Below are 27881 nucleotides of genomic sequence, written 5' to 3' on the forward strand. Positions count from 1 at the left end.
AGAAATGAAGTGTGAATGAAAAGTTGACAACATATCTCATTTACTGGGAAGTGCCAAGATTTGTGATGAGGGCTGCATGCAATTTGGGAAAAGAAAGCCATTATTTTGCCTCCTTTGTAATTCAAACTTTGATATGACCCCTCACAGATTTTTTTGTTTGTTTTTTTTGAATTCTTACCATATCACATTTATAACTCAGTTTAGTTAAGTTCAAAGGAGACCTATTTGGTCCAGTGCCAAATGTTCTGCATTTGAGTATTTTATGGGAATCCATAGTTCAAGTTTCACTAAACCTTAGAAGAAATAAATTGTTCTTTCTCTAGTCTAATAACATACTATTCGGTTACTGATGTGGCAACAGTAATATGTCATGTTAAAAACATGATGGATGTTTTTGAGAACAAGAAGACCCTGGGTCAATGATGCACAACTCAGGACCAAAAAAATTCCTTAACAGCTAAATGATATCAAGCATGCACTCCATAATCAATCTTGTATTCACTCAGATTCATTAAACTGAAAAGACATGGTGGTCTCACTAAAAGTATCGTATAACTGCTGAACGAAAATGAAAAAAACATCTCGTCTTGGTCAAGAGTTCTAAACTCAACCCAACTGAGATGCATTGGCATTACTAAGAATATGGCTGAAATAAAACAGTTTTATTAAAAAGAATGGTACAAAATTGCTGTGCAGGTATGATTCACATTTGTAGAAAAATGTGGCGGTTTTGATATGAAACCGTATTGTGTTAAGCAGACTGCGAATATCAGTTCAAAGTTATGCAGAAATATAAGTGTCTTGAAGTGGGCTTTCATATTAGATGGAATGAAATCAGATTCTACCTGTAAATCTACCTGTCACATGCTGACATGTTGTGCTCGACATTTGAGTTAATAAAACTTCTAAAAAGAACTAAAATTCAGATGGGTTGTCTTGACACTCACTGATTTACAGAGATCCTGGAACTGTAATTCCATCTTTAACAGGCTGAATCACTCAGCATGATCTCATGTGTCACCTAACACTTTTTTTGTGTACACCATAACATGTCCCAGCCGGGTGTTTTGCAATGCTTATCAGATTGTAGGTGCCAAGAGGCATTTAACAGTACTTGCGCAGTGACACATGACTTCAGTTCACACAGCTCAAGGAGACCTGTCGGTGTCAGACTGACAGCCACTGAAGAATGTTTTCTGATAGCAACTGTTGTTAGATACACACATGATTAAAGTCATTTATAAGCACATTTTTAATATCTAAATTGAATTCATCTTGATATTTGTTATGGCTAGTTGAGGCTGTAAAATGTCATGCCCCCCCAAAAAATTACATATGAATTGTTTTTCTAAACATTAAATTGATCAAAGTCACAGTAAAAACATAATGCCACAATTTCTCTTTCAAATATTCTTTTTTCCCAAACATTCTTTTAAAACTTTTCAACAAAGAATCCTGAAATGTAAAACAATGCACAACTGTTTTCTACATTGATAGATATTTCTCGAGAAACATCAAAAATTATTTCTGAAGAATCATGTGAAACTGAAGATGATAATATTTAATAAATATTAAAAAGTTATTTTAAACTAATATTTTACAGTATTGCTGTTTTATTGTATTTTTGATAAAATAAGTGCAGCCTTGGTAAACGGTGTGTCTTTTTAAAATATATTTAAAAAAAAATTTAAATCATACTAACCACAAATTTTTGGTTAATGTTTAAAATCTTTTTTGAATTCCAATAAGAGCTTTCTAAGAACTTGGCAAATGTTGTGAAGTGAAATTTTCCTTTTATTATGGACACTTATATCCTGTCATGATTCATAAACTAAACATAATGAAAGAAATTTTAAAATAACTACACGGAAATCCAAAACAACACATCTGACAGGTTTTCCATGATAAGTGTTTATTGCAGCACCAGGCATGACATCTAACTCCTCAGAATATAATCTCAAGAAGTCATGAGGAGATACAATTCCTGGAATCACCCAAGACTACTGGAAGATGACAACGTTCACAAAAACCCTTCAGACAAAGCAGTATGAACACAAACACCAGGACAAAGCAGCAGAAGAATCACACACCGCAACATTTAACCATTTCCTTCACCATTTGAAAGTGATGGTTTGTTTGATGGTTGGTTGTACAATACAACTGTAATACAATAAAAATAAAACCAGTGATTGGCTCGTTACGATTTAAATTCTCAACTTAAAAGAGAATTTAACCTTGTCTTTAGTTATGCGATTTTAGAATTTCATCCACAGTATGAATCTTTCAGATACCCCGGTGCATAAAGTTCACATAATTCACCTGCTGTCTTGCGATTCGACAGCTTATCACACACTGGAACAAAACACTAAATGAACAATACAAACATAAAGTAGACATATACGTGGGAGAAAATTACAAAAACAACAAAAATACTGTACAAAATAATTGAAACACTAATTCAGTGTTTATCACAAAGTGTCTAATCTGAGGGAATCATTTTAAAGGTACATAACTTTGTGTGAAACATCTACCCTTTTCTCAGAAAAGAGCCTATGGGCATGTACTGTGGACAATCAGTAATGGAAAACGAAACCAAATTAACCTATATTATTCCTTCCAACAAACAAACAAGCGGTTGTCAAAATCTGAAGGGCTATACTGCATGCTTTCGGGAAAGCTACTGTTTCCTACACAAGCAGCACATAGCCCTTATGTACACTTCAACAACCATTACTCATCACAGGTCCTCGAGAGAGAATAACATCACATGAGTTTTTGCGTCTTGTAAATATATGTACACACTTTGGAATGCACTATCATTTTGCGTAAAGAGAATAAATCTGACAGAATTTGAAGGGGTAGTTCACCCAAAAATAAAATTCAGTTTTTACGTACCCTCATGTCATTCTAAACCTGTATGACTATTTATTTTGTGGAGCACAAAGGAAAATGCATTTGAGGACAAAAATAGTTGAATCATACAGTGATTGGATCTACATGAAGAATGGCGTAACAGATTTTTTTTATTTTTGGATGAACCATCCCTTTCAGCTGGTTCCCAACAAACAATAAAATCTATTTTTGTAGTAACAAGGAAGCAATAATGTATATTGATGGAAAGCATGTGATATACAGTATATGCGTTTGTGTATATTAAACAGTCAAGAGTTTTCCTGAGGGTGTTCATATCTCAGTAATGCTCTATTTGTAGAGCATAAAGGATCCACAGGAAATGCACAGGGAAGGGTGTTTATGCTGTATTTTGTTTAGTGTTCAGGGGGCATGTTTATCTAACAGGGATTTAATGCGTTTATGTAAGGGCTCGCACACCCTCTGGTAGGCCTGCGGCGTGAGGTGAAGATAATCATACATGTCCTGGTGTGCGATGGAACCATCTGAGTGAATGAACCCGGGGTCCATGTCCAGATAGGAGACGTGAGACAGAGACGCTACCTCAGCCTGAACTAGAGCATTCACACTCGCATTACGCTCACGAAGAGGGTTTGGACTTTTGCCTCTCGGCAGCAACCCCTAGTGGAGAGGAAAGAGAGCATTACATTCCATTACAGACAATAAGTTTGGGCCTTTTACACCAAACACTGTGTTAATGGGATACCAATATCTATTGAGGATAATGCTGATGAAAAAGCAATAAAGAAATGGTGGCCTAAGACAACGACTGAGATACTACAGTTTATATGTCATGAAATATAATTTGATAATGGAGAAAAGGGGGGGTTGTATTTAAAACAACAGTTACTGACAATAAAAGGTTCAAATGAATACGTACTGAATATACACTTCCGTTCAAATGATACGGGTCAGTAAGATTTTTTATTGAGAAAGAATATATTTTAAATAAAAGTCTTTTGTTCACCAAGTTCACCGAGGCTGAAATTTATTTGATCAAAAACAGAGTAAAATTGTAAAATATTATCCCAACTTAAAATTTATTATAAAATAAATTTATTTCTGCGATGGCAAAGCTGATTTTTCAGCAGCTGTTACTCCAGTCTTCAGTGTCACATGATCTTTCAGAAATCATTGTAATATGCCAATGTGGTGTTCAAGGAAATTTTCTTATCATTATCCATGTTGACAACAGCGGTGCTGATAAAAATTTTTGTTGAAACTAAAAAAATTTTTTTCCAGGATTTTTGATGAATAGAAATTTCAAAAGAACAGCAAATTTTTGCAACAGACTTTTATAATGCTACAAAGTAATTCTGTCACTTTTGAGCAATTTAATGCATCCTTGCTGAATAAAAGCATTGATTTCTTAAAAAAAATAAAGAAATATTACCAACCCCAACAGTAGTGTACATTATAGTTAATGTGATTAATACTTCCATTCATATGATGAAAGTATTTGAATATTTTTTTTAAATAACATACTGTATAATTTTTATCTCTTGATTCTTTTTTTTTTTTCAACCTTCACTTCAACTTTTTTTTTTTGGAAACGTGTTTACGTTTTGTTGGACAGGTATATTTAAAGGGTATTCTGTTGCCTAATTCTCTGCTGATCATGTCACAATAACTAAGAAAATGGCACTTTGACTTTGATAATACTGGTATGATTAATTAAATTAAAGATTTAATTATTGTAAAGAATTAAACAATGCTGTAACAGAGAGGTAGGAGCTAAGATAACTAACCAAGACAAGAGTGTGAGCATGGGGCAGTTTCTGATGGATCACATTGATGATGGCCATGATGCCTCCACAGATCTGTTCTGGGGTGTTACCATGATTATTAGTGCCTACCCACAACACCACCACCTGTATAAAAACACAAAAAAAATCACATTTCTACTTACTCTATTTTGGGTCTAAAGAAGGTCTGCTGCATTTGCTTTGTCATTTCCTCTTTAAGATGCCTAAATAGTGACATTTTCTTTCATGTCCCAACACGAATAAGGGATTCATACACAAATACAAATGCACAGATTTACTGTTTACATGTACATAAGTTTATCTGGAGCATCTTGTATCCACCTTTTTCTTCAACACGGAAGTAAGCCTTTTTCTGTGAATATGCGAGATTTCCAGTTCATTAGCTGCCATAGAGAAATAACGAGAAGAATAACAAAGTGCAGTAATGAACTGGAAATCTCGCATATTCACAGAAAACAGCTTACTTCCGCGTCGAAGAATAAGGTGGATACAAGATGCTCCAGATATGCGAGATTTCCAGTTCATTAGCTGCCATAGAGAAATAACGAGAAGAACAACAAAGTGCAGTAAACCATAAAAATGTTTGCACTACAAGCCAGTGTGTTCATAATTAAGATAATACATTAAAATAATATAGTAAGACACACCAATTTGCAATATCAAGCAGCAAAAAGAGCTGTTTTGCACTGCTAAACCAGAAACATTAAATTTACAAATGGCCGCGACTGCTCTTACGGGAAAAATAAGGTGGATAGAGTGAGCAAGCTTGGTTAAAAAAAAAAGGTCAGTTTGAGAAACACAAACTCTATGAGTATTTTAAAGAGTAATCATTATTTTTAATAATATTACTTAATAAATGTTAAAATTCTTAAATCATATACCTTTGGGCTGATGTAGTCCAGTTCTCCATTCGTGAGTCTCCACAATACATGCTGTGTAGCATCCCCACCAACCCCAAAATTCAGAGCATGGAGAGGAGAAAACAGTTTTCGCCAAACCTGCCAACAAACATAAAAACTAATTTTACACAAAAACATAAATGTGTGTGCAGTCACTGATATGAATGACAGATATGAAGTATGAGGAAGGAGATGCAGATACTTTGCTATACCTCAAACTCATGCAGAAGCTGGACAAGTGAATCTCCAACAAACAGAACATCAGGCTCTTTTCCTTTACTGTCTGATACAAATCGATTGTGCTGTAAGATGAGAACACATAAAAATGCAACTAAGGCTCCATTTGTATATAAGAGAAGGTATAGGATAAGTGTTTAAAACAAAGTGATATATTAGCAGCCTAACAGGGACGCTAAGGTTGTAAAATATATTAATATATAAAAGAAGCACCAATGACATCCATCGACCATCTCCCTGTATGTCCTGACAGGGGGTGGGTGTGGCTGCAGGGTTAGAATCTTCACTCATCACTTCCTGAGGACAGGCATAGAGAGATATGACAGGTTACATTTTCTGCAATAGCGTTAAATATGGATCCTCATATTAGACCAAACAACATTTAATTTAAAATTTTGAGTACAACGTTGTGTTTTAAGCATCCAAAATATTAAAATTCATAATGACTTTTTGACAAGCTGTACTGTGGTTAGTTTATGTACTTTGTACACATCCTATGACAACCACAAATGCAGTAGAAAAAAAGCAGAAAACAAAATCACAACTGAACTAGTTTGGTGCAATTTTGGGGTGAATTTGCACTGCAGTAGTTAACCTCACAAACAAGCTGGTGCAAAATTAGCATCTTATAAATAATAACTGGAAGTTTTAATATATACAAAAGTTAACGTTCTTTAACGTTCTCCTTAGTACAGCTTACTATGCTTATAACTAACCAGCTCACATGGCTAATGTAGCACTTAGCATGCGGATACCTTCCATTTAGAGGGACAAGACGCAAATGCGTTAAAACGCTGCGTAACATCACACTTTTGCTATATAAGTATACATAATACATGTTAACACTAATGTCGATTCATTTTAACTAGAGACAGGGGAAATATCGTTACCAAAAAAGTGTTACCACAGCAGAATTCAGCGTTCAATCAGTCATCCAGCGGTCTGCTGCCAAACCCCGGAAGCTGGAGTATCGAACCAGGCATTACTGGCGGATCACCGAGCACGGTCGACCTATAAAATAACACTATACTTTATAAACGCGAAAAGGTCATTAAATCTCCTTCGTTTTTATGTTTCAGTGGTTCAAATGTACGCAAAACATTCAAAAATTACTTAAAACCAATCCTTTTGTCCGTAGTTTATTTCTTCGCCGAAAACTGCGTTTGAGGTCCATCTTTGAAGCACGTTGCCAAGCAACGGAAAGGTAAAATGTAACGGCTTTTGGACTTTAACTACATGCCGCTGTTATTAGTTGACAATGAAGAAATTATTTCACTTTGAGCACAAAGAATGCTGTTCATTTGAGGTATGTTTCTAAATGTTGCCATATGGTGAGCCTAAAAGTGCTACGTGAAATAGGCATGAGACTGTTTACTCTGACAGTTATCTGAATTATAAATGCATTACAGACTAATTTGTTGCATTTTAATAACTTGTGTTTAATAGTCTTAACATGAAGATGAGCCACCAATCCAACAGAAGTTTTCTACATAAACATAATTTGCTGAAGACATCCAGTGACCGCCACAGTAGCACAGCCAAGTCTTCATGTCATACAGACAATGCTGCCCATACCAGCAAACCAGTGTGCTCTAGCAGCATGAGAACAGATGTGCTTTGCAACCCGTCACATAAAGTGAGGCGACTTAAAACCAGGAAGGAGAGGAATGAGATTCGAGGTCTGGAGAGAAACGGGTATCACCCAGGTTCTCAGCACAGCAGAAGAGAAGGTGGTGAGAAAGCACGTCATCCGCTGGCTTGCTCTAGAAAAGAGAGGGCATTTGCTAAGCCATTCATACCCCAGAAGCCCAGCATCATAACTGACGGACGCCTTACTTCTAACCGAGGCCTTTTCAGCCATGAGATTAGGTCCATAGATATTGAGAGGTTGGTGAGTGAGCAGATAAAGAGAGACGAGCAGAGAAAAGAACAGAGAAAACAGTCTATGATTCACATTATATCACCGCTGCCTCCCTCTGTACCTGATTTAGACCCGGACTGCACTCTTGATGAAGTACAGGAACCAGAAAATAATAAGCTGCCACAAGTGAAGAGGAAGAAAAGTTCAAGAAAAGAGCCTAGTGAAATAAACACAAGTGGTTTTCAGACTAATAGAGGGGTTGTTGTATCTATGGGACCATCTAGAGAAGATGGGAAGCATGACAGAAATGCCAACAGCAGAAAGGAAGATACTAATAGCAAAACAAGACAAGATAGTCCGAGTAGCCCCCCAAGACAAACTGAGCAAGTGGTTTTGTCATCCTCAGAAAATGAACCGGTTCATCAGTTATGCTCTACTCCAGTTGAAACTAATATGAATAACTCTGATGTTTCACAAACAGGCAATCTCAAATCCCATGATGAAGAAAACGGTTTTATGAATATTCAGAGATTTGAGAAAAACTCTACAACACTGGGATTCCCAAACATGGAAGTTACGCAAATGTTCAAAAACCCGCAGATACTAAGCTCTCTGTCTGACCTGGACTCTGGGGCTGGTCAAGTAGGAGACAGTATTGAGCAAGAAGAGCAAATGTCACTGTCATGTAGGGAAGCAGTGAAAAGGCTCCTGACACGTTTGTGCCAGAGTTCAGAGCTCCATGTGCCAAGCCATCGGCATCCCCTGCTGGCCGAGTGTAGAGAGGTGCTACTACAGACTTTACAAAAAAGACACAGTTTCCAGTTACAGCACAACCTCCACAGGCTACATTCATTCTTGAATGGGAATCAAATAGCTTCTCAGCTCAGCTCAGGACAAAGAGATGAAAATTGTTCACCTTCTAGCCATGCAGTGCAGAACGAGGATAGGTGCTTCAGCAGGAACATGGAGATATGGACAGGTATGTCACATTTTTACATTTGTAAAAAAAAAACAACAACAAGTCAAATAGAAGAATTTATTTTTAGAAATCAGTAGAGCATGAAAACAATGGCAAGGTCATTGGTTCAATTCCCATTAAATGCAAAAAAGTATACTTTAAATACAATGTAAGTCACTAGATAAAAAGCGTTTGCCAAATTCATAAATGAAAATTAATAAATGAAAATTAAATGTCTTTAAAAAAGTCACGTTGTAACCATCAAGTAAAGAGTAATAACATACATTGTCCTCACACTTTTAAAAAAAATTGAATAAAAACAGATTAGGCCAAACTACTCTGTAGGGTTTTATTATTATTATTGTATCAGGACAATTGTATCACCTATTTTTGATATAATGCACTCCAAAAATATGAATTTTTATTTAGAAAATATGCTTATCATTTACATGATGGATATCATTTACGATGGATATTTAAAATGACCTTTCTGCATCCTAGACAGTGCCATGCAACAAGATTACTTAACACAGGATGCTAAGCAGGACTTGGACAGAGGAGTTTTCACCAAGAAACGTGGGATACAAGAGTGGAAGACCTCGTCCAATCTCTTCTCCCTTGAAGAACCACGACAGTCACACATTGACATGGTGAGTAACGAAGTAAAGAATCAAATCCAAATAATATCAAAATAGTTGTAAACTGGACTGTAACAGAAGTTAAAAAATTTCACAGCTTGCAGTTAAGGATTGTATGGCTATTTTGCATGTGAATTTGATTAGTTAGTCTTTGCAGTTTGACCAGAGGAGGGCAGCTAGTTTGTCTCAGGATTGCATCAGAGCTCAGCATCATCGCAGCAGACAGCTCTTTAACCAGGAACAGACCTTTACCCAGCATGCCGTCCCTATACTCAAAAGCCCCACCTGGATGGATCATCCTGTGGACTCCTATTCTCAGCAGCAGTCACTGAGCAGAGGGGAAAGTTTGAAAAACATAGATTTAGATCTCTCTAGAATCTCTCAACAGTGGAGGGAAGACAGAGATCTTGATTTGAATTCACATCACATATATGAGAGCAGAAAACAAAAACCCCAAACATCTTTTGGAGGATCCAGATTCTGGTCCCACCAGCAGCAAGTTCAGGATGAAAGAGAAAGATGGACTCCCTTCTCATTTCCAGCATCCTATCTCTCAGAGGGCTTTCAGTACAACTCTTTTTTTCGCTGTCCACATCCATCTAACACCCAGCACAGGTCAGACTCTCTTGGTATGACTCACTGTCCCAGGACAAACACACCAGATAGGGTATTTTACCCTCCCCTTTACCTATAGCAAAGCTGTTTGCCACAATTGAGGCTGTTTGCCAAGATTATCTTTGTATGAGTAACACACATTCCTTTTTTTTTTTTTTGAAAGATCATCACCTTTCCGTGAGATTTGAATTTGAGGGTTCAGTGTGCTCAAATTATGTACAGTCATGATTTCTCTGGTGTATTGTATATACTGGTAACACAGGTATTAAGAGTGAATGAAACTTATTAAAAACAAATCACTCTTTGTGCTGCACAAATAATAAAAGCACCACACATTAGTTTTCTTTTATTCTCCTGAATTAATAGGGAAAATGTTTGTTCGCAAGGATGCTGGTTGTCTAGTCACTTATTTGATTATTATTATTATTTGTTTTTTTTATTTAATCCGATTTCTTCTGTATATCTTGACTGGACTTTTATCATTAAATTCAGCATTCTGTAAAAAAAGAAGATGCATATGATTTTGTGATATTCTTTAATAAAGCAATACAAAATTAAAACCATTTTTACATCAAACTGATTTCACAATTTACATTTTACATTTAATTTTTAAACTTAAATGTAAGAATTCAACTGTGCAATACTCTTGTGAAGGTAAACCAATCACAGCTATTTTACCTGTTGAATTTCAGTGTACATATATATACATTTATTTATTTATATATTAAATTTTTATAAAAAATGTTACCATAAACTCAAAATTGCTTCCGGCGAGTTTATATCTTTTCCATTATTATTTTTTACATGTTTGCAAGCCTGCAGAATTTACAGCCCTTTAATTTACATTTATTGAAGTTCATTCAATTTGTTCTTATATTGTACAGATTATTTTATATGTCAGTGTAATCAGGGCATCAGGTAATATACTTCATCATCTATTGGTGGCTGATTCACGAAATATTCTCTCTCCTCCTGGTCCTCTTTGTCTTGCCTCCTCTGATCATTCTGCTCCTCATGGCTTCCAGTGTTGCTGCTTCTAAGTGCTCTCTTTAACTGATTCCAGAACAGTTCTTTTGCACTATTTGGATCAGAACAGTTTGGCCCAGGCCACTGCAAATAAGTCTTTTTGAGCACGACCTTCCTCATACGGTGATAAGTGGACAGTTGCCGCTCAGGGATAGGCTCCAGAAAGACCAGCAAAAGCACATCCTGCATTTCTTGAAAGAGGCGATAGCTGGCCAGCTGGATCTCCAGTGAGCACCATTCGCTGCGAAGGAAGCTCTGACTGACCACACAGATCGTTTTACGACTGCCATATACGGCAGCCACAATGTTGTCGACAATATCGCGGCCCAGCTCGAAATCTCTGTGGTGGAGGCAGAGCCGAAATGAAGAACCCTCGAGGTTCGGCAACAGCTGTTCCATTACCCAGTCTTCATCTGCTGAGTTGTAGGAAACAAAGGCATCATACTTGTATTTCTCCTCCTGGTCCCTTAAGCGACGCCACTGTTCCCCAAACCATGACCGAAACACATAGTAGCCGTACTTAAATTTCCAGTAAAGTCTGACATAGAGAAGTGGTATCAAGCTCAGTAAGATTGTGAATGTAAACGTTGAGGAAAACAGGTAGAGTGCTATGTCTAAATAACACACATTAGTGTCGAAGTTGTGAAAAAATGAGCCTGGGTGGTCTTGGCATGTAATATTGAAAAGATAAGGAAACTGTAGTCTCTTACTGCTTATGGTCCAGTTCTGTAGTTCACTATTCCGGCAGCCACAACTGAGAGGACAGCTGCGCATGTCAACGTATGTAAGATTGGTCAGATTGTCCAGTAGACTCATGTCCAAAGACATCATGGCATTGCGATTGAGATGTAGTAGCTTCAGTCCTGTGAGATTTCCAAAGACCTCTTTAGAAAATGATTTAATGCCCATGTTCTCAACGTATAATGTCTTTAATTTTCGAAGGTTTTTGAAAATACCAGGTTTGAGCTGGGCAATCCCAACACATGAGTTGTCCAGAGTTAAGAACTCCAAGCTTTTCAGGTCATCAAATGTTTCAGCGCCAAATCCAATGATATGGTTGTTGGTGAGGTAAAGACTTTTCAGAGAAGTTAGACCACGGAAAAATGCACGTGGCAACAAGTTTATGCCATTTGGTTCCTGTGCATCAAGTTTCAGATCAAGAAGCATGGACATATTTATAAATGGTGAGTATGTATGTTCTGTAAAATACAGGATGCGGTTAGCCTGTAAATCCAGCACCTGCAGGGTGGCATGAAGTTTCCCAAAGAGCGTGCTGTCAATCTCTTTCAGACGATTTCTGTCTAAATATAGATTGGCCAAGCTGTTCAGCCCATCAAATGCATGTGGCCTCATCTGCGTGATCTTGTTGCCTCCTAAATCTAAAATAGTTAGATTTGACAGATATTTAAAGGCATAGTTGAAAATCACAGCTATTTGGTTGTTGCGCAGGTTGAGCTTTTTTAGGTTGGTGAGATCTTCAAAGGTATCATTGTAGATATCGCTCAAAAGATTGTTGTCGAGACGAAGTGTGACAAGATCTCTGAGTCCACTTAAGGCTTTATGGTCCAAGTAAGCAATTATGTTAATGTTTAGCTCAAGGTTTGTTAAATTTGGTGTGGTACTGAAGGCATAACCTCCAACCTGTAGAATACGATTGTAACGATAGCTCAGGCTTTTCAAGCTAATATTTTTAAATTTGTTGCAGGACAATAGCTTGGTCAGATGGTTATGTTCTATCTTGAGAGTTTTCAGTTGGTTCTGACAGTGCAGAAACTGCAAGCAGCCTGTGGTTTTCATCTCGTTCCGTGAGAGGTCCATTAGATCAGTGATACTGGAGCAATTACAAAATGTGTTTTTGTATAGAACTCTTATGGAATTGCTCTGGAGTATCATTTTAGGTATTTGATGATCTCGCAGATGAAAACACAGCGAAGTCAGAGCATGATGCTTCAGTTTCAAACCAGAGAAGTCGATGTGCCTTGGTTGTATATTGGTGTAATTAAGAAGCTTTTTAACGGAGACACTGGTAAAGCGCAAGCGCAAGTATATTATACTCTCCAGATTCAGGCCCTGAAAAGCCTTGGATGACAGTAATGTGTTGTCTGACAGATCTAGCACTTTCACATACTTAAGGAAGGACTCGTCACATCCCAGTTTGTGTAGTTTATTATCACTGAGGTAGAGTTTGGCAAGCGAGCTTGGCAGACGGGTGGAGTGATGCAGGGTGGTTAGATTGTTAAAAGAAAGGTCCAGTTGTATCAAGCTGGACAGGTTTGTTATGCACTCAACCAAAGATGAAAAGTTTTCCAGGTGGTTCCTGCGTAGGTCAAGAATCTGGAGGTTTGTCAAATGGGAAAACAGGAACAAATCAATATAAGTGAGGTTATTGTTTCCCAGGAGCAGCTCTGTGAGGTTATGTAGGTCACTGAAAACATCATGGTGGAGAGATGATATGGAATTGCAGGACAGATTTAACGTCTGAAGTTTTTGCAGGTTATTAAAAGCATCTTTGTGGATGCTAGAAATATGGTTAACATCTAGTACCAGAGAAGTCAGTTCGGACAGATGATGAAAGCTTTGGCCTTGAATGTGTGTAATGTTATTCCGAGAAACTGTGAGGTTTGTTGCAGTGGGAAATACATCACTCACAATTGTAGTTATGTCCGTTTCATGACATTTAATACATCTGAAGATTGTATGATTAGAATCAGGGATCTCTATGCAACTCCTGAAACTGTAGCTGAAGGCAAGCTTAAGGAGGCAGATGAATATTGCTTTTATGATCAGTCCACGACACGCAGAATCTGCCATATTTTTCAATTCCACTTTTTAATGTAACTCCCATTGACTGCCTTCATGAAAGTCCAACACTATGAGGTATGAGTAGCACCTAATACTTAGAGCTTAATACAGCCAGCTGCTAGAAAAAAAGAGGGAAAGGTTATAATCAGGTTGAATCAGAAATAAACTGTTATTACATATTAATCCATATGTAATGCTGCTAGTCAAACTTACATAGTTTTTTTTCCTCTTTAAATGTAACATGCATCAAGAACATGTTATGGATGTCTTATTTATTTATTATAAAATCACTTCAAAGATGATGGAAGTATCCAATTTATTTGAATACATGCAGGGCAACATATACAAAAACATCCTACAATTACATTCCTCTTTGTTACTCATTACCTCTCTAATGTACTCTCACATAACCTCTCAGCTGCCAGTTTCCCTTTTTTTGCCCCTTTTTCCCTTTTTTTCTATTTACATCCTTAAAAATGTAAAGAAGTATACAATAATGGGTTGAAACTAAATCTTTCTTAAAGAAGGTTTTCATGGAAATGCATGACAAGCTCTTCTTAAAGGGGTCATATAATGGTACATGCACTTTTACAAGTTGATTGTACTGAAATGTGTGTTAGCAGTGCCTGTACACAACCATCATAAAATGATAAAAATCCATCCAGTGTTTTTTTTTTAATCTCCTTATTTGTTTTACCCTGTCTCAAATCAAGCCGTTCGACCATGTGACGTCACACGGTCGGACGCCCCTCCCACGATGGTTGATTGACAGCAGTGTTTCAACACAGACCCGCCCTTGCTCGTGAGCGAGCTGTCAATCATAGTCCGCGCGTCATTGTTGATATACGCTGGAGCTGTCTATGAGCAGAATGGCGTCTAAGCGATTGTGGTGTTCTGTTCTCGGTGCAATAATGAACACAGCAGTCATTTTGATGTTCCTAAGTCCGAACCGCTGAAGACACAGTGGCTGAGTTTTGCTTTTGAAGGGAATATTCCCCACGAGCAACGTCAATGTTTTCATGTTTGCGCGAATCATTTTTCACCAGACTGCTTTATAAATGAAGGTCAGTATAAAGCTGGTTTTGCTAAGAAGCTGCTCCTGAAAAAAGAATCGGTACCAACTATTCGTGTTCCTGCTGAACCTCCAGAAGAAGTGAGTGTAACGTTTAATTAACCTTTATATTAATCTTTATATTAATCTTTGCAAATCGCTAGCACGCTTTACGATGTATGTAGATAACGTTACGCATCACTGACAAGCCTACATTTACCAAATTTATTTTTCATGACCATTAGCTGTAACATCAATCTGTCAATGAACTAAGGTATCAGTAAACACATAGCGTTCGTATCTCACTACTCTACCTGACAGTACACACAAAAATAGATAAAAGTGACATTACGTTAACCAACCATTCAGAAACGTCCCGTTCGAGCCTTAATTGTCGAACTTCTTCGGGGCCGTCATCCTGTTCCGGGTCCGACTCCGGTTCGAATTGATACGGTTGCACAGTATCCTCAGAGACTCCCGCTGCCATTCTTCAAAATATACCCTCAACTGTTGTCAAGGCAACACTCCACGTGTGTTGTGTCAAAAACGCCCCACAGAACAGAGGGGCGGGGCGAGCAAAGCTCATTAGCATTTAAAAACACACGCACTAAAACGGTGTGCTGAACAGAGAGCTGTTTTTGAGCAGGTAAAATGAGTGTTTTCTTACAATACTAATGAGAATTTTTAATTAAAGTATATTACAAACTTTCAATTTAGACCCTAAAGAATCATATTAGCTTGTACAAAAATGGCATTATATGACCCCTTTAATATGTTTCTCTTTTTTCACATTCTCCGGTTGTTCGCGATACTAACATTCGAATACATACAAAGGCAAGAAACCTTTCCTGCTGAACAAAGTGGACAGTGAGCTATATATGTCACATTATTCTCTCTAATATTAAGAGGATAAATACAGAGAAAAATCTCAGACTTACTAGTTCGAAACCAGTGAGCAATCCTATATAGCCTGAATCTCACATCTTTCATTAATTCATATTATTACATTGACTATTTTGCTTAAAACAGTCTGTAGTGTTTTAAACTAAACTAGATTTAACGTGATTCAGTAGCTTACCTTCATGAAATCGTCCCTGATAATTTTGCAAGACTAGGCGTTCTCTGTCTTTTAAACAGGACATTCCCTTCACAGGAATAGAAAGAGGAACCAAAAAGATTTCATGCCAGATCAAATAAGATCAGACAACGGATCACATAGCCTGATCCAATTGTTTTGATCCATTATTCAGAGAAGCAAATAAATGTATAATAATAATCATCATATCATCATCACCATCATTATATAGCCCTAAATCGGATTAGGCAGTTAAGTGTGAAAAGACAAGTTATCAAACTAAAGTTTATTCATAATGTAAAATCTATTAGTATCATGATTTAATGTAAGGTGTAAAAATGTCATACATAACTAACATTGTGTCTTTGATTTCATGCAGCATTACATACATATATTTTTAAAGGATCACACAAACCACTGATATTTTGGAATATTTTAAAAACAAACAGAAGAAAAAGATAACAATCCCAGTCATCTAAATTAGCCATCCATTCTCTCCTCTTCATTTTCTTTTTAAGTTAGCTTCTTGCCTTCTGTTCTCGAGCCATCTGACAGAGTCCACAGAAAGGACAGCAGGTCATAATCACCCAGTCGTCACAGACAGAGCCCTAAAAACAACACAAGTCAATCATGCAGTGCTAGTCTTTGACATCAAAGTAATGAAATAGTGTATTTCAGCAGAAATTACAACACTACATCAAGAGCAGAAATAAGCAATAATTAATACTGAAAATGATTTTTATTGCATGGCCTACATTAATACGATATCTGTCACGGATGCTGGTTCTCAATGCAATCATAGCACCAGGTAGGAAGGGCAAACAGCAGCTGTCACCATTATCCTGTGCCACCTTACATCCCAAAATGCAAGGGATAAATGCCCCGCACAGACCTGAGGAGTAAACTAGTGTCAGAATTCACACTATATTTCACAATGTAATGCACAATGTAAGGTTCAACAAATTGTTTAAAGGGATAGTTCATTTGAATTTACTCACCCTTATGTCATTCCAAACCTGTATAGTGAACTATCCCTTTAACAACTTACTCAACTTATAATCACTATCACAGTTATTCTTAAACGAATCTCCCTGCTTCACACACACTCACAGATTCCACAGTCGTCACAACAGTCGCAGACATCAGAGCTCCAGTGAGAGACAGTGTAGCTGGTTACAGTCATTTGAGGCTGGGAAGTCATTGCTTCTGTTTGATAAGACATCACTGACAAAAGACAGATAGCAAATGGTATAATATAATGATTTACAATTACAACTTACTTTTATAAATTGTTGCTAAAAACACAGTAATATTGTCTTGTTGTGAATATAAAAACTCATTTTTCGTTTGATGGCTGTTATATTAAAGAGAGCTATTTTAAATGGTTGAATAAGTATTAATTAGGACAAAACATAAATGTAATTTCTGCTATAGAAAGTATGGTTAAAATGAGATCTTCTCTCTCACCTGTTTCTGTGGAGAGGCTTCCTGTTACTATATATGTCTTCCTCAGGAATGATGTTCAATTTTTGATAGATCTCAGTGAAGTTGGAAATCACCTCAAGCTTGACGAAGGGGAGGAGAAACTTTACTAGTGGTGAGTGGTTTATGTGACCTGTAAACTAAAGGGTGAAATGTTTGATTTGGGGGCGAGGAGTTTTGCTCTATTTTAGGTCTACACACCCTTCCATTGTGACAATATGTTATCTACAACTTTTAAAACATTTAGAAAAGTGCTTTGTGTTATTTGCATGAACATTGGCCTTTTTAGCAGATGCAGCAGTGATCACCAAAATATATTTCATTGTCATATGAGGTATTATCATGAAGCTGATGTTAGAAATATATGGAAGCCCATTTCCAGAGCATAAGAAAAATAATCATGGTAAATCATAATTACAACACATGCAGAAATGATGAAACGGAGAACCAAATTATTAGATAAAACGTCATAATTATGTAAAAATCTTTACTTTTTAATCATAATAAATTACTGTTATAATTATTACAATGTCTTAATTATTACTTTTTATTTGGTCATTTCAACTTGTCTCATAATTGAAATCTCTGCAAATTATTCAGTTGCTAAATAGTAGTTTTCACAATTGCTTTTGGTTCAGATTCACAATTGCTTTGGTGTCTACACTCTTTTGCTATGAATTGTTGTTATTGTGCTATGTTTTGATTAGTTTGTTGGCATATATGACCGATTTTATACACAAGAAAATTACTTGATTTGCTCATCCAAGCAGAAAAACAATTTTGTTTCCGAGAATGAATTTCATTTACAAATAATGTATGAAAAATTGCATACTTTTACACCTGACATGGTGTTTCTATTTTTCTCAGATTTTAGTCTGTCTTTGAGTCCTTATGCATTGAGTCTCAATGTAGAGAGTAGGACGTTTCAGCATACCTGGTTGAGAAAGTCACTGTTAACCCCTGAACTGCACCAAACCTACAAAAATACCACCCTGTTAACCCGTTTTTGAGCAAAACAACAGACATCAAAAAAGAAAAATGGCTGTAACTTGTAGACTTTGATTTGCAGGCCTTTCGAAAGCAACACTTTAAATGTAACTGCCACAAGAATCATATTCAAACAAAACACTATAGTAACAGAAAAGGGAAGCTCAGATAAACTGGAATGTGAGTGTATTATTTGCACAATTTTTAGACAGGTTTCTAGGGAAGAACACTTGTCCCTACAGTCAAAACCACAAGTCTGACCATGTTCTGGTTGAAATCTGAGAACGATATACCAAAATCAAAGTGTGAAAGTGTTTTCTTTGGCTAAGTCTTGGTGTATTTTCTTTCAAATTTGTTAGATCAGTTAAAATCTGCATGAATAGGTTATTAATACAGATTTGCCACATCTTCAGACATCTAAGAGCAGCTGAGGATAAAGGTAAGTTAAAAGATGGCTTACGGTTTCGTAATAGTGCAGCGGATCTGTTGAGCTGTTTGACTTCATTGTTTACACATCAGGGCATGTCTCTGGTTTTCTTATCTAATGTATTGCATTGCTTTAACACTTATTCATTCTTCGCCTTTTCATGTGCGATTGTGAGGTCAGCTTGTACAAATACAGTAACCAGCCTCCAGCCCCTTAAATAAATTATCTATTGTTTTATGTAACCGATTTAAATGAATATTTCAAGTCTATTGTGCAAGTTCTACAGTCAGTTCCTTATTCTGGTCCCGCAGATGTGTGCAGGCCACATGATTTCACAATGCCTGAAGATAATATGTTGCACAACTGTATTGTCAAAATCACACTCCACAGTTTCAAACGTATTGGATGTGGTTCAAGTAACGGATCTGAAACACAGTCCTTGTTTCATTAGCATTAGAAACAAGAAGCTCTACGTGCAGTTACATGAGCAACTGTTGAAATGTAGAGCTGTGTGGACATTTCTGTATTTTAACTTTATTTAATCTGTGATGCAGAAATAATGCCATTAACAAAATAAAAAAGTAAATAATAAAGGATAAAGGATTTAAAATTGGACTATATGTCAAAAGAGGGTCACTTGAATAAATATATTGACATATTTTCATGGGTAAGTTGAAACATAGAGCAAATGTCCATCTACTCCTTGCTGTGATAAATAATGTTAATCTTCCTCAGGTTACAGCTGTACTTGAAACATACAGTTAAAACATATAAAAAGAGAGAATACTGCTGCTCTGTGGTGGACAGAATCATTGCAGGTCACAAATTATTCTGTCATTGTTGCCATTGGTTGATTTGTGATCAGTCATCAATAAACCTAATGAATAATATTAAGCAAGCCAAAGTTATCAACTTAAAACTGTCTATTAATAAACTGTATATAAGTAGTCAGTCATCTGTCTAAAGAGACGAGCTACATGTCTTAACCACAATCCAGGAGACACATTGCTATGATTTGTGAATAAATATGTCATATCTACAAGTGGACTTGCTTAAATTAATGTCTGTATATATTTTGAGACACAAAACACTGCTCTGGTTTTACATGTTGATCTATATACAGTAAATGTTGGGAACTTGTAACTGAATCTAAACCACAATTTGCAATAAATCAAACTGAACATGAATAAGAATCAAGCACTATAGAGAATATGGTTTTACCATACAGTCATTGCTCAATACATAATTCTCACTTTGGAGTTAAAATACTTGCTTCTGATATAAGCATACTATATTTTTAAATGGTTCATGAACTGAGAAACCAAAATTCCCTTGATCTTTTCACACATGCAGAGGTGGACAGTAGGGGTGTGAAGTAACGAATTACAAATACGTTACAGTAATTAAGTAGTTTTTATCAGTAATTGTACTTTTTTGAGTAGTTTAAAAACTTTTACTTTTACTTGAGTACATTTTAAGTGATGTATCGGTACTTTTTCTTCGCTATTTTCCTCCGTTTGTGGTCGTTACATGCTTATTTTAATTGTATTTTTATCCATCAATGTGATTGGATAGAGAGATAGTAATCGGTCTCGTGACTTTCGTCAAATCAAATTGTGCATAGAAAACTTTAAAGGGATAGTTCACCCAAAAACGAAAATTTGATGTTTATCTGCTGACCCCCAGGGCATCCAAGATGTAGGTGACTTTGTTTCTTCTGTAGAACACAAACGAAGATTTTTAACTCAAACCATTGCAGTCTGTCAGCCCTATAATGCAAGTCAATGTGCACACAATCTTTGAGAGTAAAAAAAACATGCACAGACAAATCCAAATTAAACCCTGCGGCTCGTGACGATACATTGATGTCCTAAGACATGAAACGATCGGTTTGTGCGAGAAACTGAACAGTATTTTTATCATTTTTTACCTCTAACACACCACTATGTCCAACTGCCCTGAGCGTGTGCACAGCATCCGGTGCGTGACGTCTGTATGTGCTCTGGCGTAGTTTACGCAAGCACCGGAAGCGATCTGTTGCGTGTATACGTCACTCATTGTTTCGTGTCTTAGGACATCAATGTATCGTTACGAGCCGCAGGGTTTAATTTGGATTTGTCTGTGCATGTTTTTTTTACTCTCAAATATTGTGTGCCCATTGACTTCCATTATAGGACTGACAGACTGCAATGGTTTGAGTTAAAAATCGTCATTTGTGTTCTACTGAAGAAACAAAGTCACCTACATCTTGGATGCCCTGGGGGTAAGCAGATAAACATCAAATTTTCATTTTTGGGTGAACTATCCCTTTAACCGCCAACTGCTGTTTATCATGGCTGCTGGAAGTGCATTCTTCAAGCATCAATTCAGTCGCATCTTCCTCTAATATGTTAAGGTAAATTTCGGATTTCTGCTTACTAAATGTTTTGTATATATGCTTGCCTATCTACACGGCCTGAAATTTGGTGTGAGGTTGCGGGTGTTGCGTAGCCTACAGTGGACTCGCAAGTGCCACGTTCGGTAAATTCCCGCTCATTTATGAGACGCGCGATCTGCAGCAGTCACATGCATAAGTCGTTGTTGCTTGTTGAACTTGTTGACTTTTGATGAGTTTGAGTATGGAGTCAATTTAATGCCGCATATATATGCAAAAGAAAATAAAGTTTTGCAAAATAAAATAAGTTTTGCAAAGAAAAATAAAGAATTGCAAAAGAAAATGAAGTATTGCAAAAAGAAAATAAGTTTTGCAAATAAAAATAAAGAATTGCGAAATAGATAAATAAAACAGAGCAAAAGCAATGATTTTGCAATACATATTTTCCATGGCCATATCTACTAATTTATTTGCAATGCAGCTTTTATTTTGCGTTTCAGTCAAGTTTGAGCTTGCGATACTGTTTTCCCTTTGCGCTTCACGTTTCTGCGCGTCTCACTTTGTGGCGCTGTTTTGACATGGGGGTGGAGTCAGGGGACGGGGGCGTGTCCAACAGGCCTGGGCATGCCTCCCTGGAAGTGACGTCATCGGCCCGAGACGCAGATCACAGCTGATCCAGGCACCGTCATTGAGCAGAGGCATGGGGGCGGATCGTTTCCTTTTATTCACTAGCTTTAAAACATGCATGTTTTCATTTTATTAACAAATCTATATGTGTATTAGCAGCGTTTGCTCAAGTTAAAGAAGTTGTTAATATGAACATCTGCTGTTTATTTCTCTCAATGTGTGCACACTTTTATAGCATTAAAATGTGTATTGTTTCATCTGGTTAACTAAATGTGCATTAATAGTGCTTGTTTAAAATATCTTAACCTGTGCACAGCGCTCTTTGTTTACATTAGTTCAGAGTTACTGCTAGTTTTAATGTAAAAGAATGCAATTAACTTCACAAACTATACATCATTAAAAAGGTCTAAGACTCAAGCTTCATATCCATCTCGACCTCGTTTTTCATTTACATAACTCCTGGCATAAATTAAGAAACGACTGGCACTGGAAGTTAAAAAAAAAAAAAAGTGAAGCTTGAGTCTTTTTGGTTTAAATTTCTCGTGGCCACGATATATTAATGGGTAAACAAACCAGCGTGACCATAGCAACCTGGGATTATCAGAGATGTATTTATTAATATTTTATTTTTAATTAAGAAATTATACAAAAAAAAAATACATTATTAAATTATTATATTAACACCACCACGGGGTAATTTTACCCATGGCTGTTTTTCAAATAGGCTACATAATATATTTTCAATTAAAAATATCCAAGTCTTACAGTCATTGACTTTTACTAAAATTGTGTTATTTACAATCCCCTGTTTATTGTTAAAAAAATTGTTTAGATAAAACCAGAACAAAAATGGGGCATTTATACCTATAAGCGCCATCAGGACAAATTTACGCATAATTCCTGTCATCACGTTCAAATGAGGATGTTTATTCCTCTACTCATAAATGTTCAAACTTTGGATTAAATATTAATTTGTTTTTGCAATTTTTTATCGTTTATGGTTCGCTACTGTGTTACTTATTTATTCCTGAAAAAAAAAATCTGAATTATTATGTAATGAATAAAACAATTTTTATGATCACCCCAAGTTTATTGGTGTTGTTCTCTTATTCAAATGATAAATTATATAACTAAACAAATTAATTAATTAGGTGAAACTGTGCACTTGAATTTGTCATTGTACATCCTTTGCAATGTGGTGAATTAGTATTGCTTATAATAGTCTATTTAGGGTGTTTTAGTCATTTAAATAACATGGGTTATCTTGAAACATTTTATTAGCTATAATATTACAACACCCATATATGTATTTATTTCCTCGTAATCCTGGTTGTAATTGCAGGCTGGTTTATTCATCATTAAGAAAAGTGATTAGTGTAACCTGCTTAAAAATAGCTGTGAACTTAAAACAACAGGACAAAAACATAGCTGATGACTAAAAATAATAATTTTATGACTCTAGACATTGTGAAGACAGTGGCATAATACAGTGACAAACTACGTTTTTAGCCATATCAAAACAGTAGTCATGGCATGGGTAAATTTGACCCGCTGGCGCTTTTAGGTATACAGCGACCTCTGGTGGTTGAAGTGTTAACCATAGGCTACGTACTGGACTGTATCGGACTGTATTCATAAGTTTATTATGAATAAATGTTACATAAAGTATAATAAAATAGGCCGACAAGAAAACATTTTTATCCATCCCACAAGTCTTGTAAGTCCATGTATTTTATTAGTATTGGTAATATTTTTATATTCGTTGTTATGTATTTGATTTATTTTCCCTTCATTTCGATCTCTTAACGTTCAGGGCTGTATAATAATAATAATAATAGCCTAATATACACATATATTACATAAAAAGACACGATCAACGGACTGTGGGATGGATAAATATATTTGATCAGTCTAATCTCAGGTTGCTATGGTCACGCGGGTTTGTTTATTAAACTCATGGCCACGACATACAGTATTATCATGTTCCCACGACTTAATATCTCGTGGCCACGACAAAACTAAACCAAAAATACTTTTTAATCTTTTTTTAAACTTCCAGTGCCAGTCGTTTCTTAATTTATGCCAGGAGTTATGTAAATGAAAAACGAGGTCGAGATGGATATGAAGCTTGAGTCTTAGACCTTTTTAATGATGTATAGTTGTGAAGTTAATTGCATTCTTTTACATTAAAACTAGCAGTAACTCTGAACTAATGTAAACAAAGAGCGCTGTGCACAGGTTAAGAGATTTTAAACAAGCACTATTAATGCACATTTAGTTAACCAGATGAAACAATACACATTTTAATGCTATAAAAGTGTGCACACATTGAGAGAAATAAACAGCAGATGTTCATATTAACAACTTCTTTAACTTGAGCAAACGCTGCTAATACACATATAGATTTGTTAATAAAATGAAAACATGCATGTTTTAAAGCTAGTGAATAAAAGGAAACGATCCGCCCGCATGCCTCTGCTCAATGACGGTGCCTGGATCAGCTGTGATCTGCGTCTCGGGCCGATGACGTCACTTCCAGGGAGGCATGCCCAGGCCTGTTGGATACGCCCCCGTCCCCTGACTCCACCCCCATGTCAAAACAGCGCCACAAAGTGAGACGCGCAGAAACGTGAAGCGCAAAGGGAAAAGGGTATCGCAAACTCAAACTTGACTGAAACGCAAAATAAAAGTTGCATTGCAAATAAATTAGTAGATATGGCCATGGAAAATATGTATTGCAAAATCATGTATTGTTTTATTTATCTATTTTGCAATTCTTTATTTTTATTTGCAAAACTTATTTTCTTTTTGCAATACTTTATTTTCTTTTGCAATTCTTTATTTTTCTTTGCAAAACTTATTTTCTTTTGCAAAACTTTATTTTCTTTTGCATATATATGCGGCATTAAATTGACTCCATATTTGAGCGCATGATGCGCGCTGTGAAAAAGTGTGTTGGAAACACTGTAAAACGATTTGAAATAATGTACTCAAAAATTGAGGACCAATCTGCAACTTATTGATGACAGATGCTAAAAAGGAAGAAATGGTAATACTTATACTTAAAACTGAATTCATCATGTTTGGTCCCAATGATAAAAGTGTATATGATCTCGAAACTACTTCTCTGTCACCATACAGCACTACTTGTGTCAGAAACTTGGGTGTTTGGTTTGATAATAACCTCAAATTTGATAAGCAGATAAGTTCCGTTGTCAAGTCCTGTTTTTATCATATCCGGCTTCTCTCCAAAGTGAAATCATTTCTATCATCACGGATGTTTGAAATCATAATGCACGCATTTGTTACATCTAGGCTTGACTACTGTAATTCTCTGTACATTGGTGTTTCTCAGTCCTGTGTCTCTCGTCTGCAGTTAGTCCAGAATGCAGCAGCTCGGCTTCTTACTGGAAAGCACAAATACGATAGTATTACACCGGTTTTAATTTCACTTCATTGGCTTCCAGTAAAGTACAGAATTGATTTTAAAATTCTATTGTTTGTTTTTAAATCTCTTCACAATCTGGCCCCAATGTACTTAACTGAGTTGTTACAGCCTCATACTTCGTCGAGATCTCTCAGATCCACTAATTCTGACCTATTGCATGTTCCTAGGACAAGACTAAAAACGAGAGGTGACCGTGCCTTTTCTGTTGTCGGCCCAAAACTTTGGAATAGTCTCCCCTCTCATATCAGAACTGCTCCAACCTTGTCGGTTTTTAAATCCACATTAAAGACCTATTTCTTCTCGTTGGCGTTTGATACTCCATGATAAATTGTCTCTGTCCTTGTGTTTGGAGTGCCACACATTCTTATAGCCTGTGTATATTCTGTGAATATCTGAGTTTTTTAGCTGTATTTAATTCTGCCTATAGTCTGTATAGTGTTGTAAAGCACTTTGGTCAACTTCGGTTGTTTTTAAACTGTGCTATATAAATAAAATTGTATTGTATTGTATTATCTTATCTGCATCCTAAACGAACAGTTTTGGGTGAACGATATCTGTTGGTGAGTTATTGAGCTCGTTTTATTGTATGTGATTAGCAAAGGAGTCCGCCCTTATATAGCAAAAGATATTGTTTAACAACAGATATTAATGAAATATTAATGTATGCTGTTTATAATAAAATGTCATTATATAAAACACTGGAGTAGTGAGTACAAAATGTATGTTCAGCCACCATTTTGAGCTGTTTTGAATAGCGTTGTCAGGGTTCCCGCGGGTCCTTAAAAAGTCTTAAAAGGTCTTAAATTTACTTTATCAAATTTAAGGTCATAAAATGTCTTAATTATGATTTCAAGAGGTCTTAAATTTGGGTACAGACCAGAATCGCGATACAGCTTAATGTGACGATTAAACTATAAATTCGTTTCAAAGTCCGGTGCTGCGCTGCTTTGTGTTCTGCTGTTACCGGGGAAACCGATAGAAAGCGCCTCCTGCTGACAGACAATGAATCTGCATGTTCTATTAGACTGTTGTTGTGAGTAGCCAGAGGCTGTGGTTTCAGAACTGGATTTCTAGGACCCTATAGTTTTTTTTGTTTGTTTTTTCATTATTTTATTTTTATTTATTTTTTATTTTTTGTATGTATGTATGTATCGTGTCAGGTCTTCCAGCCTTCTATCAAACCTTTACAATTAATCCAGAACGTAGCAGCAAGATTAATTTTTAATGAGCCAAAAAGAATGTAAGAGAGAATGAAGAACGTCACACCTCTCTCTATTCTAATTCTATTCTTTAAAAAAAAAAAACCTAACACTAGCTTTTCTAATCTTTTTGTATTCTGTTTTCTTTTTATTTATTATACAATTAACAAAAGCAAAAAAGGCCTCTAACACTAGCTTGCTCTATTCTTTTTCAATTCTATGCTTTCTTTTTATTTATTATATAATTAAAAAAAATCTCTTGCTACATGTACTCCGTTAGGCTAAATGGGACTTGTTATAGCACTTGCATATCATTGCTCTTTTGTTGATTTTGATTGCTTCCATTGTCCTCATTTGTAAGTCGCTTTGGATAAAAGCATCTGCTAAATGACTAAATATTAGTGGCTCATACTATTTTATAGCACTTGGTATTCAATTCTGTATATTATTATTTTTAAGGAATTATGTAGTTATTTAATTGTATACACTTAATTATTGTCCTAACCAACTCCTAACTCTAAACATGCCCGTTGGTAACCCTCTTGAAATATTTAACCTAATTTATTTCAATATTCAATATATTCTGGTTTAAAATTTAGTTTTCTTGGAAAGAAGACTTGTGTCTGTGCGAGAGTTCAGTTAATTATCACGTCTGATGTGCTGTTTGTTTGCATCTGTTTGTTTGATGTTTGAATCAGGTCTCCTCTGATGGAATAGATGGTGCTGTCCCAAAAAATAGGGTCCTATGCAGTCCTAGAACTGCAGCCTCCAGTATTGCAGGAACATTGTGTTGTTTTTGTCCAGACCAATGCAAAAATCGACCCATGTTTTTACCCTGCAAACACGCAGAGCTGTAAATGTGAACTGGTGGATCGATAAGGAGATAATTCATTATAAAAATCTAAACACTAAAATGTGTTTGTATGTTATTTAATTAATATGTGACCCTGGACCACAAAACCAGTCTTAAGTGTAAATTTTTCAAAATTGAGATTTATACATAATCTGAAAGCTAAATATTGAGAAAATCGCTTTTAAAGTTGTCCAAATGAAGTTCTTAGCAATGCATATTACTAATCAAAAATTTACTTTTGATATATTTACAGTAATATCAAAATTTACAAAATATCTTCATGGAACATGATCTTTACTTAATGTCCTAATGATTTTTAGCATAAAAGAAAAATCAATCATTTTGACCCACACAATGTATTGTTGGCTATTGCTACAAATATACCCCAGCGACTTAAGACTGGTTTTGTGGTCCAGGGTCACATATAATAATTTATTGATAATTGTTTAAATTAATATAATTAATACTTTTGACTCATCCATTTTCTTAAAAAAAATGGTTTGAAGGCTGAAATGTGAATTGTATAGTTTTATAAAACTTTTTGTTTTGTGAAAACTTCTATCTGAACTGTAAATCATGCTTTTTACATTCATTTTACAGTTTACCATAGACATTGCCCTACCCTGCTCATATGGTATTAATTTTA

At 36.0% G+C, this 27881-nt stretch overlaps 4 protein-coding genes across 10 annotated transcripts; 1 reads left to right on the forward strand and 3 right to left on the reverse strand.

Moving 5' to 3' along the window:
* Positions 1-1895: 1895 nt before the first annotated feature.
* On the reverse strand, positions 1896-6993 carry pafah1b3 (platelet-activating factor acetylhydrolase, isoform Ib, gamma subunit). 3 transcript variants are annotated; one of them, XM_058746995.1, is made up of 7 exons: positions 6926-6943; positions 6703-6823; positions 6026-6109; positions 5788-5877; positions 5558-5674; positions 4659-4781; positions 1896-3531 (listed from the first exon to the last, which is right to left on the reverse strand). In XM_058746995.1, the coding sequence occupies exons 3-7, from the start codon at positions 6101-6103 to the stop codon at positions 3274-3276; spliced, it is 666 nt and encodes a 221-aa protein (XP_058602978.1). In that variant the 5' UTR covers positions 6104-6109; positions 6703-6823; positions 6926-6943; the 3' UTR covers positions 1896-3273. The 3 variants fall into 3 exon arrangements, with proteins under 3 accessions (XP_058602978.1, XP_058602979.1, XP_058602977.1); XM_058746996.1 differs by having other exon boundaries at positions 6717-6993; XM_058746994.1 differs by lacking the exon at positions 6926-6943 and having other exon boundaries at positions 6703-6834.
* Positions 6711-10447, forward strand: LOC131521878 (uncharacterized). The gene is made up of 5 exons (XM_058746993.1): positions 6711-6859; positions 6951-7016; positions 7259-8652; positions 9133-9281; positions 9427-10447. Exons 3-5 carry the CDS (start codon positions 7266-7268, stop codon positions 9961-9963), a joined length of 2073 nt encoding a protein of 690 aa, XP_058602976.1. The 5' UTR covers positions 6711-6859; positions 6951-7016; positions 7259-7265; the 3' UTR covers positions 9964-10447.
* A 173-nt stretch (positions 10448-10620) lies between these two features.
* Positions 10621-16024, reverse strand: tlr21 (toll-like receptor 21). 3 transcript variants are annotated; one of them, XM_058746990.1, is made up of 2 exons: positions 15842-16024; positions 10621-13830 (listed from the first exon to the last, which is right to left on the reverse strand). In XM_058746990.1, the coding sequence occupies exon 2, from the start codon at positions 13719-13721 to the stop codon at positions 10791-10793; it is 2931 nt and encodes a 976-aa protein (XP_058602973.1). In that variant the 5' UTR covers positions 13722-13830; positions 15842-16024; the 3' UTR covers positions 10621-10790. The 3 variants fall into 3 exon arrangements, with proteins under 3 accessions (XP_058602973.1, XP_058602972.1, XP_058602974.1); XM_058746989.1 differs by having other exon boundaries at positions 10621-13827; positions 15842-15880; XM_058746991.1 differs by lacking the exon at positions 15842-16024 and adding an exon at positions 15126-15265 and having other exon boundaries at positions 10621-13827.
* Positions 16025-16177: 153 nt separating this feature from the next.
* Positions 16178-26147, reverse strand: cnfn (cornifelin). Of its 3 annotated transcripts, XM_058747336.1 has the most exons (6): positions 18768-18937; positions 18255-18296; positions 17306-17460; positions 16949-17062; positions 16594-16730; positions 16178-16446 (listed from the first exon to the last, which is right to left on the reverse strand). In XM_058747336.1, the coding sequence occupies exons 4-6, from the start codon at positions 17058-17060 to the stop codon at positions 16357-16359; spliced, it is 339 nt and encodes a 112-aa protein (XP_058603319.1). In that variant the 5' UTR covers positions 17061-17062; positions 17306-17460; positions 18255-18296; positions 18768-18937; the 3' UTR covers positions 16178-16356. The 3 variants fall into 3 exon arrangements, with proteins under 3 accessions (XP_058603319.1, XP_058603321.1, XP_058603320.1); XM_058747338.1 differs by lacking the exons at positions 18255-18296; positions 18768-18937 and adding an exon at positions 26061-26147 and having other exon boundaries at positions 17306-17403; XM_058747337.1 differs by lacking the exons at positions 18255-18296; positions 18768-18937 and having other exon boundaries at positions 17306-17838.
* Positions 26148-27881: the final 1734 nt, after the last annotated feature.

The sequence above is a fragment of the Onychostoma macrolepis genome, chromosome 16, assembly GCF_012432095.1.
Source record: "Onychostoma macrolepis isolate SWU-2019 chromosome 16, ASM1243209v1, whole genome shotgun sequence".
Classification (NCBI taxonomy): domain Eukaryota; kingdom Metazoa; phylum Chordata; class Actinopteri; order Cypriniformes; family Cyprinidae; genus Onychostoma; species Onychostoma macrolepis.